This window comes from Saccopteryx leptura, chromosome 1 (genome assembly GCF_036850995.1).
Source record: "Saccopteryx leptura isolate mSacLep1 chromosome 1, mSacLep1_pri_phased_curated, whole genome shotgun sequence".
In the NCBI taxonomy this organism is placed as follows: Eukaryota; Metazoa; Chordata; class Mammalia; order Chiroptera; family Emballonuridae; genus Saccopteryx; species Saccopteryx leptura.
The window spans coordinates 140,585,161-140,603,348 of NC_089503.1; the positions used below are offsets into that span (position 1 = coordinate 140,585,161).

Below are 18,188 nucleotides of genomic sequence, written 5' to 3' on the forward strand. Positions count from 1 at the left end.
TGTGTCCTGGCCAGGAATCGAACCCGGGACTCCACTCCAGGCCGATGCTCTACCACTGAGCCAACCGGCCAGGGCCTTATTTAATTTAAGTCTGAACAATTTTATTTTTAAAAAATGACCACCAGATTCCCTCTGTTACATCCATCTAAGATTCACTCTTGATGCTTGTCTTGATCATGGGATACATTTATCCTTCCCACCCTAAAGGCCAGTCCGTGAAAATATTTTCTGACATTAAACTGGTTTGTGGCCCAAAAAGGTTGGGGACCACTGGGTTAGAGCATTGTTCTGGAACATCAAGGTTGCAGGTTTAATCCTTGGTCAGGACACATACAGGAATTAACCAATGAATGTATAAATAAGTAGAACAACAAATCCATGTTTCTCTCTCTCTTTCTCCCACTCCCTGCCTCTCCTTAAAATCAATAAATAAAAATTAAAAGAACAGCCCTGGCCGGTTGGCTCAGTGGTAGAGCGTCGGCCTGGCGTGCAGAGGTCCCGGGTTCGATTCCCGGCCAGGGCACATAAGAGAAGCTCCCATCTGCTTCTCCACCCCTCCCCCTCTCCTTCCTCTCTGTCTCTCTCTTCCCCTCCCGCAGCCAAGGCTCCATTGGAGCAAAGATGGCCCCGGCGCTGGGGATGGTTCCTTGGCCACTGCCCCAGGCGCTAGAGTGGCTCTGGTCGCAACAGAGCGACGCCCCGGAGGGGCAGAGCATCGCCCCCTGGTGGGCAGAGCGTAGCTCCCTGGTGGGCGTGCCGGGTGGATCCTGGTCGGGCGCATGCGGGAATCTGTCTGACTGTCTCTCCCCGTTCCCAGCTTCAGAAAAAAAAATACAAAAAAAAAAAAATAATAAGATAAAAAAAAAAAATTAAAAGAACAAAACCAAAGCCTATATTCTCATAACACTTGTATGTAAATGTTATAATACTTTTATTCAGGTCAGAATGTTGACTGGAAAGTTGTACCTGGGAAATTTCTGGGATAATGGAAAGAATTTGAATCTTTTTGCTGTTGGTTACATGGATGTATGCATTTGCCAAGCTATATACTCCAAGGATCTGTCCATTTCATTATGTAAATTATATGTAAAAATGGGAAAATGGAAATTGCTACAAACATGGGAACTCCTTAGCAACTTCAGTAGGTAGGTCAACTACTTTATTTGACAGTAAGATTTTTTTTTATATATGTTTAAGCTAACCATAAAGTTTGATTAACAGGGCAGATATTGAAGAAACTCAGCTTTTTATTGGATTAAAATCAGGCCAGAAGGGGTCAGACATTGATGTCCATTTTATAGCTATAAGTGTGAAACTTAGTTTTCTTTCACCAACTGCCTTTCCTTATTTCTTGCTGTATGTGCTATAGGCATAGTACATTTTACACATTCAGGTACTGATTTATCCTTCAAAATCAAATGCTCTTATACAGCATTCATAATTTTTTCAATACATAAGTTTCTTACCTTTCTGTTCTTATGTTTTTTCATACCATAATTGTCATTGTTTACTATATATGTACTTAAGCCAGTAATGGGTTAATAATGTTTGTAAAATGCCTCAGAACTAAGTACAGGTATAGCAGATATAGATCACCAAACACTGCGATAGCCATGATTAAATTAAAGTGATCTTATACAACCATTAAGTACTATCTAATATCTGTGGGTATGCCTGAGGACCTTTGTTTTGCATTTTAGCTTCTGAACTCATTAGAAAGATTGCGCCAACCTAAGATTCTTTTAAACCTAGTCAAGTATAACTTGTTATCTCTTCAGTAGGGAAACATACTATATTTTAAAACCTTAATAGCAGTAATTTTCAACCAGTGTACCACAAGAATTTTTAAAACATGCAGTATCTGCCCTGGCCAGATATCTGGGTTGGTTAGCATTGTCCTGAAGTATAGAGGTTGCCAGTTCCATCCTCTGTCAGGACAAATACAGGAACAGATTGATGTTCCTCTCTTTCTCTCTCTCTTTCATCAGTTAAAGAAAGAAAGAAAAAAACCCTGACCCGGCAGTGGTGCAGTGAATACAGTGTCAGACTGGGATGCTGAGACCCAGGTTTGAAACCCCAAGGTCATGGCTTGAGTGTGGGCTCATCCGGCTTCATTGCAGGCTCACCAGCTTGTGTGCTGGGCTACTGGCTTGAGCGTGGGATCATAGACATGACCCCAAGGTCATTGGCTTGAGCAAGGGGTCACTCGCTCTGCTGTAGCACCCCCCCCCCAAGGCACATAGGAGAAAGCCATCAATGAATAACTAAAGGAGCTGCAACAAAGAATTGATGCTTCTCATCTCTCCATTCCTGCCTGTCTGTTTCTCTCTGTCCCTCTGACTCACTCTCTGTCTCTGTCACAAAGGGAGGGAGGGAGGGAGGAAGGAAGGAAGGAAAGAAGGAAGGAAAGAAGGAAGGAAGGAGGGAAGGAAGGAGGGAAGGAGGGAGGGAAGGAAGGAAGAGGGAAAGAAAGAGAAAGAAAAACATGCAGTATCTGACTAGTCAGGAGCACTGATCTCTTTTTCCTTAGATTATCAAATTAAAAAATGACAACAGCCAACAGAACAATTGCTATCTGGTGAGAATGAATCAAACTTACATCTATTTTTTGGTATGCCACAGAAATTTAGTGATCAAAATAATAGAGGATGGGAAGGGAGAAAAGATGGTGATTAGAGTATAGATAAGGTGACCAATCCTCCTCTTTTAGGGAGGACAGTCCTTCTTTTGTAAGTTCCGCCCTCCCTCGAAAAGTGTCTTCCCACATGTCCTCCTTTTTGATATTGGAAGAGTGTAAAGCCAGTAGTCACAGCCACCATCAGAGCTGCCTGGCCCGTGCAAGTTTGCATTTGATTTGGACAGACGGTAGTGAAACAACAGAGTCAAGAACTGGTGGGCCGTTACCTTTAATCCTAGCTCACACTCGGCAGACAAGAAATACACACAGTGGGAAAATACTTCCCTTTCCATTCAGGGCTCCCAAAGCCACTGACTCATTCAAGTTTCCTAGAATCAAAGGCCACACCAGCCTTATTCACCTCTGTTCCCATCTCCTTCTCTCTGCACAAACTCTGCACAAACTGGCTTCTCCTTCAGCACTCTGCCATCTTGGCTGCCTGTCCTCTGCAATGCTGATGGCAGGATCTGAGAAAGAGAACTCCTTATTTTATAGTGTAGAAATTAAAGCATTTATACCAGGGGTCCCCAAACTATGGCCCGTGGGCCACATGCGGCCCCCTGAGGCCATTTATCCGGCCCCCGCTGCACTTCCGGAAGGGGCACCTCTTTCATTGGTGGTCAGTGAGAGGAGCATAGTTCCCATTGAAATACTGGTCAGTTTGTTGATTTAAATTTACTTGTTCTTTATTTTAAATATTGTATTTGTTCCCGTTTTGTTTTTTTACTTTAAAATAAGATATGTGCAGTGTGCATAGGGATTTGTTCATAGTTGTTTTTTTTATAGTCTGGCCCTCCAACGGTCTGAGGGACAGTAAACTGGCCCCCTGTGTAAAAAGTTTGGGGACCCCTGGTTTAAACCAATATACAAATTAGGAAGTCCGATACAGAGTCACTTATCTGAGGCATAAATGAGATTCCTCATAAAAGTATACCGCTCCACATCATGCAACAGTCAAGGGTGGTAGGAAAAGCTTAGTTTTGAGAAGATCTTAGTATTAGAAGGATGATGAAAAGATCTTAGTATTAAAATAGTGGGAAAGGTTTAGTCTTAAAACTAAGGCTTAGGCTATAAGGACCCTGCCAGCTTACAGCCTGTCTCCCACACCCAATGCAAACAAACCATAAGCGAGCAAACATATACATCATATTTGCAAACTTATTTGACTGACAAAGACTAATCTGTAAATGTCTGTATTCAATCGATGCAGAGTCGATCCATTGTTGTCTAATGTGATGTATTTTTATTTGACATGACGATTCATCAAGGATCAGTACAGTGCAGCAAGACGTGATTATGAGACGCATGCACTCTGCACAGGAGACCTTGAGAGAGCACGTGATATACCAAGGGCGCAAATGGCTTTGTGTACTTCTTACTGAAACATGACACAGCACATACGACATTGTAGACTCACAGTTATTTCTTTCTCAGTGAATATTCAGTCATAGGTAAGCACAATTCATGTAAAATTCAATATGAAGGATATTTCTTGTTCAGATACTTCCAATATATTGTTACAATATTATACATTGACAAAAAATATTCATTCAATGAAAAAGTACTCATTCAGATAGTACTGTTGGTCATATAAGTTTGTAAATATGATATATATGTTTGCTCACTTAGTTTGCTTTGTGTGTGGGAGACAGGCTGTAAGCTGGCAAAGTTATCATAGCCTAGGGCTTAGTTTTAAAACTAAACTTTTCCCCACACCCTTGACTGTTGCATGATGTGGGGTGTGCACTCTCATAAGGAATCCCATCATGCCTCAGATAAGTGACTTTGGATTAGAGACTTCCTTGTTTGTAATATATTGGATTAAAGGTTTTGATTTCTATATTATAAAGTGGGGCAGACCGGAAGCTTGCTCCTGAGATTAGCATTAGAAGAATGATTAAGTTCTAGGAGAAGCCCATGCTGTAGGAGAGCAAAAAAAGGCCACATGGAGGAGGCCAGGAGAAGCAGCCAAGATGGTGGAGTGCTGAGGGAGAAGGCTGTTTGTACAGAGTTTGTGCAGAGAGGAGATGGGGAACAGAGGTGAATGGGGCTGGTGTGCTAGAAACTTTGATTCTAGGAAACTTGAATAAATCAGTGGCTTTGGGAGCCCTGAATGGAAAGGGAAGTGTTTTCCCACTGTGTGTATTTCTTGCCTGCCATGTGCAAGCTAGGATAAAGATGATGGCCCACCAGTTCTTGGCTCCGTTCTTTCATTACCGTCTGTCCGAATCTAATGCGAACCTGCATGGGCCAGGTGGCTGTGGCTACTGGCTTTACAAGTACTTTTTGTTTAGATAGTATTATCTAAATGAGTACTTTTTTTTTTACAAATATTATTAAAAATCAACAGTCATGTAAGCATAATTACAATATACAATAAAATATTACAAATGGGTTTTTTTGTGTGTGTGTGACAGAGACAGAGGGATAGATAGGGACAGGTAGGAATGATGAGAGTTGAGAAGCATCAATCATTAGTTTTTCGCTGTGACACCTTTGTTGTTCATTGATTACTTTCTCATATGTGCCTTGACTGTGGGCCTTTAGCAGACCGAGTAACCCCTTGCTCAAGCCAGCGATCTTGGGTCTAAGCTGGTGAGTTTTTTCTCAAACCAGATGAGCCCGTGCTCAAGCTGGCAATCTCAGGGTCTCAAACCTGGGTCTTCTGCATCCCAGTCCGACACTCTATCCCAGGCATCCCCAAACTACGGCCCGCCGTATGCGGCCCTTTCAGGCCATTTATCCGCCCCCCACCGCACTTCTAGAAGGGGCCCCTCTTTCATTGGTGGTCAGTGAGAGGAGCACTGTATGTGGTGGCCCTCCCACAGTTGAGGGACAGTGAACTGGCCCCCTGTGTAAAAAGTTTGGGGACCCCTGCTCCACTGTGCCACCGCCTGGTCAGGCTACAAATGTTTTTATTATGCATTTATCATACTATAGGGTATTATTGTTGCAATGAATTAAATGTGTCTTTAATTACAATATTGTTTTCTTCAATTTATTTTTGTCCTTTTTGTTGTAAAAAAGTTGGTCACTTTAGTATAGATGAAAGAAGATCGACCATGTATTGATTATTGGGAAACTTTTGGAACAGAATCACATCAGCATTTTGTTTTAGATAAAGAATCTTGAGTTTTGGGGATTGGGAAAGGTAGAAGAGGATATAGAATGGGGAATAAAAAGAATCTTGAGTTAATCTCCTAAATTAGAATCTCTAGAAGGTGTGGTAATCTACTCTTTTGCAAAATACCTAAGTGGATTTTACTCAGCTAGGTCTACCATTGCAACCCAGGTTTCTTTTGTTTTCCTCCTCATGAGCAGCTTTTTTATTGGTGAGAAGTTTTTCAGGACAGTCTGTGATATGTTGCCTAGTTTCTTTATATACATTTATTAATGGGCTCTTCTTTTTCTTTAGCTAGATTATTTTCTTCTGCCTACAGATCCACTGCTATGACTCGTGATTCACATTCTATCTTCACTACTGCTCTATTTTCTAATGCCCTTTATAGCCAAATGGCCTGAGTTGTCTATATTTGTTATGTCAAATTATGCTGTTCTCTTTTTTTAAGATTTTATTTATTGATTTTAGAGAGGAGAAAGAGAGAGAAGGGAGAGAAAGTGGAGGAGGAGCAGGAAGCATCAACTTCCATACGTGCCTTCACCAGGCAAGCCTAGGGTTTCCAACCTGCAACTCCAGCATTCCAGGTCCACATTTTATCCACTGTGCCACCACAGGCCAGGCTGTTCTTATTTCTTGAATCTCACTCCAAAGTGTGTTTTGTTTTCACCACTCTACAATAAGTGATCTTGTTAAAATAATCAGTAACCTTTGTGTTACTATGCAGTGGTAATTCTAAGTCCTCATTAACATAGCTGATAACTTCTTCCTTTTTTTTTTTTTTTTTTTTTTTTTTTTTGTATTTTTCTGAAGCTGGAAACGGGGAGAGACAGACAGACTCCCACATGCGCCCGACTGGGATCCACCTGGCACGCCCACCAGGGGGCGATGCTCTGCCCCTCCGGGGTGTCTCTCTGCCGCGACCAGAGCCACTCTAGCGCCTGGGGCAGAGGCCAAGGAGCCATCCCCAGGGCCCGGGCCATCTTTGCTCCAATGGAGCCTTGGCTGCAGGAGGGGAAGAGAGAGACAGAGAGACAGAGAGGAAGGAGGGGGGGTGGAGAAGCAAATGGGCGCTTCTCCTATGTGCCCTGGCCGGGAATCGAACCCGGGTCCCCCTCACGCCAGGCCGACGCTCTACCGCTGAGCCAACCTGCCAGGGCCAACTTCGTCCTTCTTGAAACATTTTTTTTCAGTTGGCTTTTAAGAGATCATGCATTGTTGTTGTGTGTGTTTTCTCTTGACTCACTGCTTCTCTTCAGTATCCTTCAGTTTTCTCTTTTTGACCTGTTTTATTATGGTATCTTGGGGCTCTATCATTGAACTTGTCTTTTTTCCTGTCTACACTCATGTCCTTGATGCTCATCCCATTTCATTTAAAAATTTTCTCAAAACAGATGACTTCCAAATTTATATCCTCAACGTGGATCTCTTTCCTACACCTCTGAATACCCATGTCCAGCTGCCTACTCAGGATCCTACTAGGACGTCTGTTAGGTATTTCACACTAGTTTCTAAACACAAACCTCTCATCTTTTTTCTCTCCAGCATGTTCCTCTTGTAGTCTTATTCCATCTTAGTTTTACTGGCAGTTCTATTCTACCAGACTAGTACATATGTGGGAGTATGTTGAATGACAATTTTAGTGACCATCCTTTGCTTGCTACATGCAAAGGTTTTGTTTGTGGTATATACTATATGTAGAATTTTGTGGAGAATATTAAACAACTCAGAACTCCTAAACCATTTAGCATAGAGACAAATAGCCTGATATATTTAGTGTGACTATAAAACTCTGAAACATCCTGCTTCAATAGTGGAAAGGAAGGTCATTGAGCTAAAGCCTGCCAGGCTTACACGCCTCTGCTGCGAGGAAACAGGTACACTGGAAGGTGGGCTTCCCCCTCGCTCCTCTAAGGGAGGGTTCAGTCTCTTCCAGTCCTGCTCCAGCCACCTATGACCTAACCTTGCCCAGAAAGCTGGGGTTTGCCACTGAAGGCTGAAGGTGCCCAGGGCCGTCGGCCCCATCTACGACACTGTGGATGAGCCTAGGGTATTTCTTCCAAGAAGCAGGTAAACTGATCTCATTCGCACAAGGGCCACTTAACTATGTTTTGCCTGAATAGTCAGGTTTTTTATTCTTCCCTCAAAGATCTCTGTTGTGGGTGTTGATAGTCCTATTTTCTGCTGCTTTGCTTAATATATAGTGTTTCCTTTATCCCTCCTACCTCAATGCCCCACTCATATTTCAGGCTGGGACCTACTCCTAATTTAGAGCTCTCTTTCCTCCTTTAGCCAACTTGTATTATGAATTTACCTTTGCCACCCAGCTTAGTGTATCCCAAGGTTCTCTTTACCAGGCCACAGTCACAGAGCTCCAGGAAAAAGCTACCTGGTCTCAACTCTCCAGGCAGAGGAGAACAGAAGCTTCATATCCACGCATGCTGCAAATGGCTTTTTCCAGTCTACCTGAATCATTACCAGCTAGAAGCAGCGGTCATTGGGACTTGGACATGAGCTGCAAAATATAGAATGGTGACAACAATTCCAGTGCCATGCGGACTTTTCCTGTGGGGAACTTTCCTGGACTCCTGCTCCCTGTGACAGCTCCTAACAGACTGAACTGTGGTTGGGTTGCATTTTTCAGGGATTTGGCATGGTGATGGGGCCAACTTGGACTTGGGGAACATGTTAAGGACACTACTCTTTTAGGGATTCTTGCTGTATTGGCCAAGAGTTTGCTTAAAGGCTTTTAATCACTGTAAAAAAAAATAGAGGACTGGATGAAGAAGATGGGGCACATATACACCATGGTATACTATTCAGCTAGGAGAAAGGGTGACATTGGATCACTTATAGCGGAATGGTGGAGTCTTGGTAGCATTGTGTGGGGTGAAATAAGCGAATCAGGAAAAAAACAGGAACTGCAGGATTCCATACATTGGTGGGACATAAAAGCCAGACTAAGAGGCATGGACAGGAGTGTGGTGGCTATGGGGAGGTGGGGGGAGGGAAGGAGGGAGAGGGGGAGGGGGAGGGGTACAGAGAGAACTGGATGGAGGGTGGCGGAGGATGATCTCGCTTAGGGTGATAGGTATGCAACAGAACTAAATGACAAGATAACCTGGAAATGTTTTCTTTGAATGTATGTACCCTGATTTATTGATGTCACCCCATTAAAATAAAAATTTATTTAAAAACAAACAAACAAACAAACAAACTCTGAAACATATTTATTAATATCACTGAATTTTCAAGAAAAACTATTTATTATGTATATACTTTTTATTAATATAATGTTGGGTTTCAGGTTATCTCTCATTGGAGTATATTGGCTACAGGTATAGAAAACTTAACAATGGTTTAAGCAAACAGTTTAGTTTTCTTACAAACCATGAAATCTAGAATTAGTATTATTTTAGCTAATTCTAATGGCAGTGGAATTAGAGAGTTAACAGCTGGTTTTGTGTTTCTACCATCAGCCTTATTGATGGGTTTTAATCCTCATGCCTGTGGACTTCAGGTTCTAGGGTGGTTGTTGCACAGTACACGTCACATTTACAACTAGTCCTGGATTTGGAAAGCCCCCCCCCCCCTTTTTTTTTCCTAGAACCAGTCCCTATTTCACCACCAATACTTCTGAGTATATGTCATTGATTTTAAGTGTGTCGTTCATCCATCTTCTGTCCAGCCTTAGAAAGCTTAAAAGTAGGTATTTAGTGGGGTCTGTTACCAGCCTGAAAGAACATTCTGGAAAGGAGAAATAGAATCTGATAAGCAATTAAAAGTTTCTGTCACATAAAACTGTTAAAAACAACTAAATATTGTTGGCGGTTACAATTTATTTATTTGGAAAAACTTGATCATTCTCAGTAAGTTCAAAGAAATGGAATTTTAATGGTAGGTATAGAGATATTTGTTATTTATATAAAGCAGAGCTCTCTATAGTTTACAAATGAATTAGCCTGACCTGTGGTGGTGCAGTGGATAAAGCGTGGACCTGGAATTCTGAAGTTGCTGGTTCAAATTCCTGAGCTTGCCCAGTCAAGGCACATAAGAGAAGCAACTACTATGAGTTGATGCTTCCGATTTGTAAGGCTAGTAGCCACGGCCACCATCACAGCCGCCTAGCCCGTGCAGGTTCGCATTTGATTCAGACAGACGGTAATGAAACAATGGAGCCAAGAACTGGTGGGCCATTAGCTTTAATGCTAGCTTGCACCTGGTGGGCAAGAAATACACACAGTGGGAAAACACTTCCCTTTCCATTCAGGGTTCCCAAAGCCACTGACTTATCCGAGTTTCCTAGAATCAAAGGTTTCTAGCTGACCAGCCCATTCACCTCTGTTTCCCATCTCCTTCTTTCTGCACAAAGTGGCTTCTCCTTCATCACTCTGCCATCTTGGCTGCTTTTCCTCTCCTCCATGTGGCCTTTCTCTGCCCTCTTCCAGCATGAGCTCCTCTGCCCCATTTTATAGTGCAGAAATCAAAACCTTTAATCCAATATACAAATAAGGAGGTCTCTGATACAAAGTCACTTATCTGAAGCATAATGGGATTCCTTATGAGAGTGCACCACCCCACATCATGCAACAGTCAGGGGTGTGGGGAAAAGCTTAGTTTTGAAAAGATCTTAGTATTAAAGGGGTAGGAAAGGCTTAGTCTTAAAGCTAAGCCTTACGCTATAAGGACCCTGCCTGCTTACAGCCTGTCCCCCACACCCAATGCAAACTATAAGCGAGCAAACATATATATCATATTTACAAACTTATTTGACCAACACCATTTCTCCCCACCTTTCCCCTCTCTCTCTCTCTCCTCTCTCTAAAATGAATAAAGAAAACCTTAAAAAAATTAATAATCTGATGACTGGTTAAGAAGCTAGCTAACAAGTCTGTGTGTGTCACTTTACACTGAATTTTTGAGAATTTTAATTTACATTTTGAGTTAAATGAGAAATTAGAAGAGATTTTCCTTAAAGTCATAAAGATCTAATTGTTTTAATTTTTTTTTTTTTTTTTGCTTGTTTCCATAGAATGTTGGCTCAATTAAGAAACAGCAGGGAGATAAATTCAGCCAAGTGGTAAGTGGCTTTAAATTTTTCTTTTCTTTTTATTTTATTATTATTATTATTATTTGCTAGAAAGTGTTTTAGCTTATTATTAGTATGCCTTTTTTCTTGACTGGCTTTTCTTTCTCCATTTGATTAGAAAGTATTTATGTCTACCATATTGTCTGTTTTATAAATTGGTTTTTATCACAACATTAAATTTTAATTAGTAGTCTATTGTTGGGCAGATAAAATATATTACGCTCACTTTGTTAAAGATGGTGCTGCCCATGTGGAAGCCCACTGCCCAGGTGATGGTATTGGTTGCCCTTCTCGCTTGGGATGGGTGTGATTATATTAATGTGTGTTGGGGTGGGCTATGGGCAGGCAGGATCCTTGTAGCTTGGGGTGTGGTTTTAGGACTAAGCCTTTTCTACCCTTTTTGATGTGGGGTGGTACAATCCCATTATGCCTCAGATAAGTGACTTTGTATTAGAGACTTCCCTATTTTGTATATTGGATTTCTGCACTATAAAATGGGGGCAGACCGGGAACTTGCTCTCTTGGTTCCTGAGATTAGCATTAGAGAGGAGAGCAGAGAAAGGCCACGTGGAGGAGGCCAGGAGAAGCAGCCAAGATGGCAGAGTGCTGAAGGAAAAGCCAGTTTGTGCAGGGAGAAGGAAGGAGATGGAGAACAGAGGTGAATAAGGCTGGTGAGCTAGAAACCTTTGATTCTAGGAAACTCGGATAAGTCAGTAGCTTTGTGAGCACTGAATGAATGGGTTTTGGAGCCCAGTGTATGTTTTTACTTGCCCGCCTGGTGCAAGCTAGGATTAAAGCTAATGGCCCATCAGTTCTTGGCTCCATTGTTTCTTTACTGTCTGTCCGAATCTGATGCGAACCTGCATGGGCCAGGCGGCTGTGATTGTGGCCCTGGCTACTGGCTTTACATCTATGTTGATCAATTCCTGTTCAGATCAGGCGAGGCTTTTTCCCTTTGGTATACTTTCTTAAGAGTATTGTGTAAGGGAAGATCTTTTGGGGTGTTGTTACCCATTTATTTCTCTTTCATATGGTACTTTTCAGGCTTTAATAATTAAGGTTCTCCTGTTTTATTTAGTCAGCAGTTTTCAGGCTCCTAAATTGGGGTCCATGTTTGTTTTGGCTTGAGGCCCACTATATTTAATCTGAGGTCTAAACTTCTCTCTTCATAACCTATGTCCACAGGAAGTTTTCATTTGAGATGTAACTCTTTTTTTAGCTTTCTAGAGCTAAATATCTATTTTATTTTCTGAATTCATTGTCTCTGCAGTATCTGAACATCTATCTGCAACATGTGTTGTAAAGTACCCGTACCTCAATTCTGTGGGCTTATGTAGGACACCAAATCCAGATGAATTTTGAAGGATTTTATTAAAGGAGGAGATTTATTAAATATGCTGGCCACATATGGTTGACATGGGGCATTTGCAAACCCAAATCATGTGTGCCAAATACATTTCAGAGGCTGGGGGGTAGCGTGACATCATGGCACAAGCTTATAACATTTGTTTAGGGAATCCATAGAGACAGGAAAACTTTCAGGGTAATATAATCAAAGATATTTACAAATCTTTTAGTATCTATTTCCCCTCTTTGCCTAGAGGTATGTTACTCTCAGGATTCCAGGAAGGGAGGAGGAACCGCAATCAATGTAGGGTGGTATGTAAATTCTGTCTCTTATTGAGAGGAAGAAGTTCCTCAATTAACCTTTATTTTATATTTAAAACTAAATGACCCATTGTCCTTATAAGCCAGAAACTTCTACATTCTTCTCCCTCCACTCCCCAAAGGAAAGACGGACAGGAAAGCCTGACCTTTCCTCCTAGAATATCAATATTAATTTTGCAGCTTTTTGGTACCTTACTATACATGATTTATTCATGATTTGCACTACAGAAAAATCTTGGATGTTGTCTTATCTTTATTAACAGTTACTCTTTGCTATTAATTGCTTTATATCTTAGGTGCCCTATACAGATGATAACATTCAAAATAGGCTTTTTTAAAAAAATTACATATATTTGTTTTTTGGGTTTTTTTTTTTTGTTTTTTTGGGGTTTTTTTTGGTATTTTTCTGAAACTGGAAACAGGGGAGGCAGTCAGACAGACTCCTGCATGAGCCCGACCGGGATCCACCCGGCATGCCCACCAGGGGGTGATGCTCTGCCCATCTGGGGCGTTGCTCTTTTGCAACCAGAGCCATTCTTGCTCCTGAGGCAGAGGCCATGGAACCATCCTCAGCGCCTGGGCCAACTTTGCTCCAGTGGAGCCTTGGCTGCAGGAGGGGAAGAGAGAGACAGAGAGGAAGGAGAGGGGGAGGGGTGGAGAAGCAGATGGGTGCTTCTCCTGTGTGCCCTGGCCGGGAATCAAACCCGGGACTCCTGCACACCAGGCCGATGCTCTACCACTGAGCCAGCTGGCCAGGGCACATATATTTGTAATAAGATTTCATGTTCTTTATTCTCAGAAATTATGTTTTCAAATTCATTATGGTTTTTGGAAAATGAATTTTTAGGCTATGACTTTCTATTTCTTCAATACTGTCAAATTTTATAAATATAATAAGCACAGTAGTTATAATATGATAAGCCAGAATAATATTTTGAGACATCCCCATAGTTGTCCTATAGAATAGAACTTCAGTAATTGAGCTGTTCTGTATCTTCTGTTATCCAGTATAGTAGTCGTAGCCACATGTGGCTATTGAGTATTTAAAATGTGGTTAGTGCAACTAAGAAACTAGATTTTAAATTTTATTTGGTTTAACTTAAATTTTAGGGTTAAAATGCCACATGTGTCTGGTGATTACCATATTGGACAGAAAGATGAGACTGTTTTCCCATTGTTCTTAGATGTCCCCCTAATTCATTATCAATTAAAGTCTTAGAATCTCTTAAACAAAACATTTTACCTTTTTTTTTTTTTAAATCTCTTCTATCTCATAAACATCAACTATAAGCTAAATTTCCCTTTGCAATTAAATTTTTACTAGATCAATAAAACTGTTTATTCTAATTAGTGATCCCTTCATATAAACATAGATTGTTAATAAGCATTCAGTAAACTTTTCTGGATATTTATTTATTGACAAGATTTTTATTGTTTTTATTTGGGTATAATTGACATTAGTTTCAGGTATACAGCATAATGATTTGATATTTGTATATATTATAAAATGATCACCACAATAAAGTTAACATTCATCACCACACAGTTACAAATTCTCTTTCCTGCAATGAGAACTTAAAGATCTATTCTCTTAGCAACTTTTAAATATGCAATACAGTTTTATTAACTGTAGTCACTATCCTGAATTTTACCTCCTGTAAGGCCAGTGGCCATTGCCATGGCCATGCAGGTTCTCATTGGATTCGGACAGACAGTTAAAGCAACTGTTGAACCGGAAAATGGTGGGCCATTCCATTCATTAGAGTCTTGCAACGGCAGACAAGCAAACAGGCAAAGAAAACTGTTTCCCTCTCTTTCAGGGCTCCCAAGCCCCAGCCTCTTCCCTGGACTCCTCAGACTCACTCACTGGACTCACATGCACCTACCAGCCTCAGCACTCCCTAGCCAAACAGGCCTGGCTGAAATATCCCTTCTCAGGCAAACAATAGCAAACATTTCCTCCTTCCCATGGTGGCAGCAAGCAGTCCACAATTTGCAATCCGCTGCCCTGAGGGCAAGCACCCACAGCCTTCAACAGACTATAGGCACAGGATGTTGCCCTGTACCAATGCAAAATACAAGTGAGCAAACCTAAACACACTACAAACTTGTTTGCCCAACACCTCCCCATGAGACAAAGATTTTAGAAAATTTGATGTTTGACAACATAATATATAGGAGAAGAAAAAATTTCTCTCGACCCTCTTTGGGTCCCTGGCTGTGTCTGAACATTAAATTAACAAAGACAGATTAACAGGAGAAAAGCATACATTTGTTTGTTTAATTATTTTGTTTTAAGTGACATTTGAGCCTTTATATAGAAATGATGGCACAATGAAACTGTTAAAACCTGAGTATTTATGCTAGGTTTGATAAAGAGTGGACAGGCACGTATAAATATATGATATGTCAGAGAGACCAGGTAAGTGTAGTAAATAGAGGGATATAGCAAGGCCTGGTTGTTTGGATTCATCTTTGTTTTTGGAGAGAAGGCTGTTCCTTTCCTCTGCATACAGGAGGGCACCTCTTTTTTTTTTTTTAGAGAGGAGAGTGAGAAAGAGAGAGAGAGAGAAAGGGGGAGGAGCAGGAAGCATCAACTCTCATATGTGCCTTGACCAGACAAGTGCAGGGCTTTGAACCGGCGACCTCAGCGTTCCAGGTCAATGTTTTATCCACTGCGTCACCACAGGTCAGGCAGGAGGGCACCTCTTACCTGAGGGTTTATGACCTATTTCAGGGGAGAAGGGAGGAACAAGGTCAGAGTGACCTTCCTGATTTTGCTTTTTTCTCTCCTTCCATTTAAAATATTCAGTATGCCAAGGTGCCATATTTGGGGGTGGTATGTCCTGAAGCTCATCAGCATTTTTGTAAACCCTAAAGAAGTAGTAAAGACCTATTGGTATTTGAGCCTGACCAGGTGGTGTTGCAGTGGATAGAGCTTCAGCTTGATATGTAAAGGACCCAGGTTTGAAATCCCAAGGTCACTGGCTTGAGTGTGGGCTCACCAGCTTGAGCACAGGGTTGCTGGCTTAAGCATGGGATCATACAAATGACTCCATGGTCGCTGGCTTGAGCCCAAAGGTTGCTGGCTTGAAGCTCAAGCTTGAGCCCCAGGTCACTGGCTTGAGCAAGGGGTCACTGGCTCCACTGGAGGCCCCCATTAAGACACATATGAAAAATCAATGAGCAACTAAGGTGCTGTAACAAAAATTTGATGCTTCTCATTTCTCTCCCTTCCTATCTGTCTGTTCCTCTCAGTCACTCTCTGTCCCTCTTGCTTTAAAAAAAAAAAAAAAGACTATTTGTATTTGAGTCATTTTGAGCGTGAGTGATTGATTCTGGTGGCTGGTTAGGAAGACTGGAAATATCTGGATTCTCAGTTCCTACTCAAAACTGCTTGTAGTCAAGTTCTTAATTAAGAAAGAGCTCTTAGTCACAAAGAAATTTCTGTTGTATTAGGGTTTTCTTATTGAAGAGGAGCCTACTCATAAAGCATGGTACTTGTAGAAGCATATAAATGGTTACTTAATGGATTATTTTGTAAAGTACAGAAATGCTTGAGTTTGAAGTTCAGTATATATGAATTCTATAATATAGTGATGTTAAATGCATTTTATTGATTGTAGAAGAGGGGGTATTTATCTGATATATAAATTGTGATAAGTGAATCAGAATAATCTTTTGAAAACTTTTTATATATGTATGTTTTAACTATATTTATTGGTATTTGAATTTGCAGTGTCTAAAAATGACTACGAAACGAAGTTTGTTTGTGCGGTTGGTACCGTGTAGATGCCTGCGAGGAGAAGAGGAGACCGTTACTACTCTTGATTATTCTCATTGCAGTTTGGAACAGGTTCCCAAAGAAATTTTTACTTTTGAAAAAACTTTGGAGGAGCTCTATTTAGATGCAAATCAGATTGAAGAGCTTCCAAAGGTATGTTAATAATACTGTCTTTGGTATTAGAATTGCTTTGGTTATTTTTATGCCTAGAAATATGATATTCCCAATGTTGCCGTAATGCTTCTGATATATATGTGTGGCTGGTTTAATTTTATCTTAACGTTTGCAGCACAATTCAAATATTTTTAAAACAGAATTTTTAAGCTCTGTCTCTTCATCTTAACTGCTCGAATACTTGGGTAAATAAGTTAAAATTCTATATTTAATTCTAATTTTGTTACCGCCACTAAGGTAGATAATAAGACTACACAGTTTTTGCAGTCAATAAATTTTACTAGACAAAGAATTGGAATTAGTTTTTTTTCTTAGAGATTTTATAAAACATGAATCTGCATTAATGTAATTGAGAATAAATTTTTTTTGTCACATTATAATTTGGTTGTTAAAAAGCTTTTTAGAGGCATTATCTGTTTACTCCATTTCAGTTTGTTTGGAAAGGTTTCAAAGAACTTAATATTTCTGAAATATAGGAACACCTATAAAAAGAAAGTTGGTTTGTTACTGTGAAATATCTTTTTTTGTGTGTGACAGAGACAGAGAGAGGGACAGACAGGAAGGGAGAGAGATGAGAAGCATTAATTCTTCCTTGTGGCACCTCAGTTGTTCATCGATTGCTTTCTCATAATATGCCTTGACTGGAGGGTTCCAGCAGGGCAAAGTGACCCCTTGCTTAAGCCAGCAACCTTGGATTTAAGTCAGCGACCATGGGGTCATGTCTATGATCCCATGCTCATGCCAACGACCCCGCTCTCAAGCCGGTGAGCCGGCGTTCAAGCTGGAGACCTTGGGGTTTTGAACCTGGGTACTCTTGAGTTCCAGTCCAATGCTCTATCCACTGTGCCACCGCCTGGCCAGGCACTTTGCAATATCTTATTTTAACAACTTCTTAGCTAAAATTTTTCAGTGACTACTTTTTCCCTTAAATTTTTATCCTTCAGTTTCTTTTTTTTTTAATGGAAAAGCTGCAATAGCTTTAATTTTTAGAACCATTTACTACCCAAACAGGAATGTTTTTCAAACTGTGGGTAGATGCATGGGCGGCTTAAAAATCAATTTAATATGTGTGTGTTTTCAAATGACAGCTATGATGGTTTTGACTGGCAAATTTAGAAAGTAAAAATATAGTTCACCCAGATAAACAGTAAATAATAGTTTAATATAAGTGTGGCTTATGCAATATATAGGTAGGACATACTTTTAGTAAAGAATTATTCATTGTTTATCTGAAATCCAAATCTAATCAAGCATCTTGTATTTTATCTGGCAACCCTAATTTTAATGGAACAGAAAATAGTGTGCGTTGCATATATCCATTGTTACATGAAATATTTGTTTAGATTTGTGTGTGTACATGCCTACTGGATGGCAGTGTTTTGAAAAAGGCTTTTCTTGCAATGGCCAGTTGGAAAAAAATATTTTAAATCTAGTTTTAAATCTTAGGTTGTCTTACAAAGAAATCTGTATATGGCTATGGATAAAGTATTAAAGGTGTGGGTTGCATGTTTATGAATTACTTCCCTAGGTTATGATAGGTTGCTTTGTAATTTATTTTTAAATTATGTGTTGTTCTTAAGCAAATAATTTCTTTGTTAGCTAGTTCTAGAGATTGTGGAAGACGAAGATTAGTTCCTTTCTCTAATCAGCACCAGTAGGTTCTCAATCTGGGGATTGT

At 40.5% G+C, this 18,188-nt stretch overlaps 1 protein-coding gene across 12 annotated transcripts in view; it reads left to right on the forward strand.

Moving 5' to 3' along the window:
• The window catches only part of ERBIN (erbb2 interacting protein), a 141,777-nt gene that overhangs the window by 35,079 nt on the left and 88,510 nt on the right, over positions 1 to 18,188 (forward strand). For 11 of the 12 annotated variants that reach the window (XM_066376160.1, XM_066376123.1, XM_066376105.1 and 8 more), the window contains exons 2-3: positions 10,828 to 10,875; positions 16,292 to 16,489. In XM_066376160.1, the coding sequence (XP_066232257.1) occupies positions 16,301 to 16,489 (189 nt within the window). In that variant the 5' untranslated portion in view covers positions 10,828 to 10,875; positions 16,292 to 16,300. The remainder of the gene's footprint in view (positions 1 to 10,827; positions 10,876 to 16,291; positions 16,490 to 18,188) is intronic. The other variant, XM_066376113.1, reaches the window with a different exon arrangement.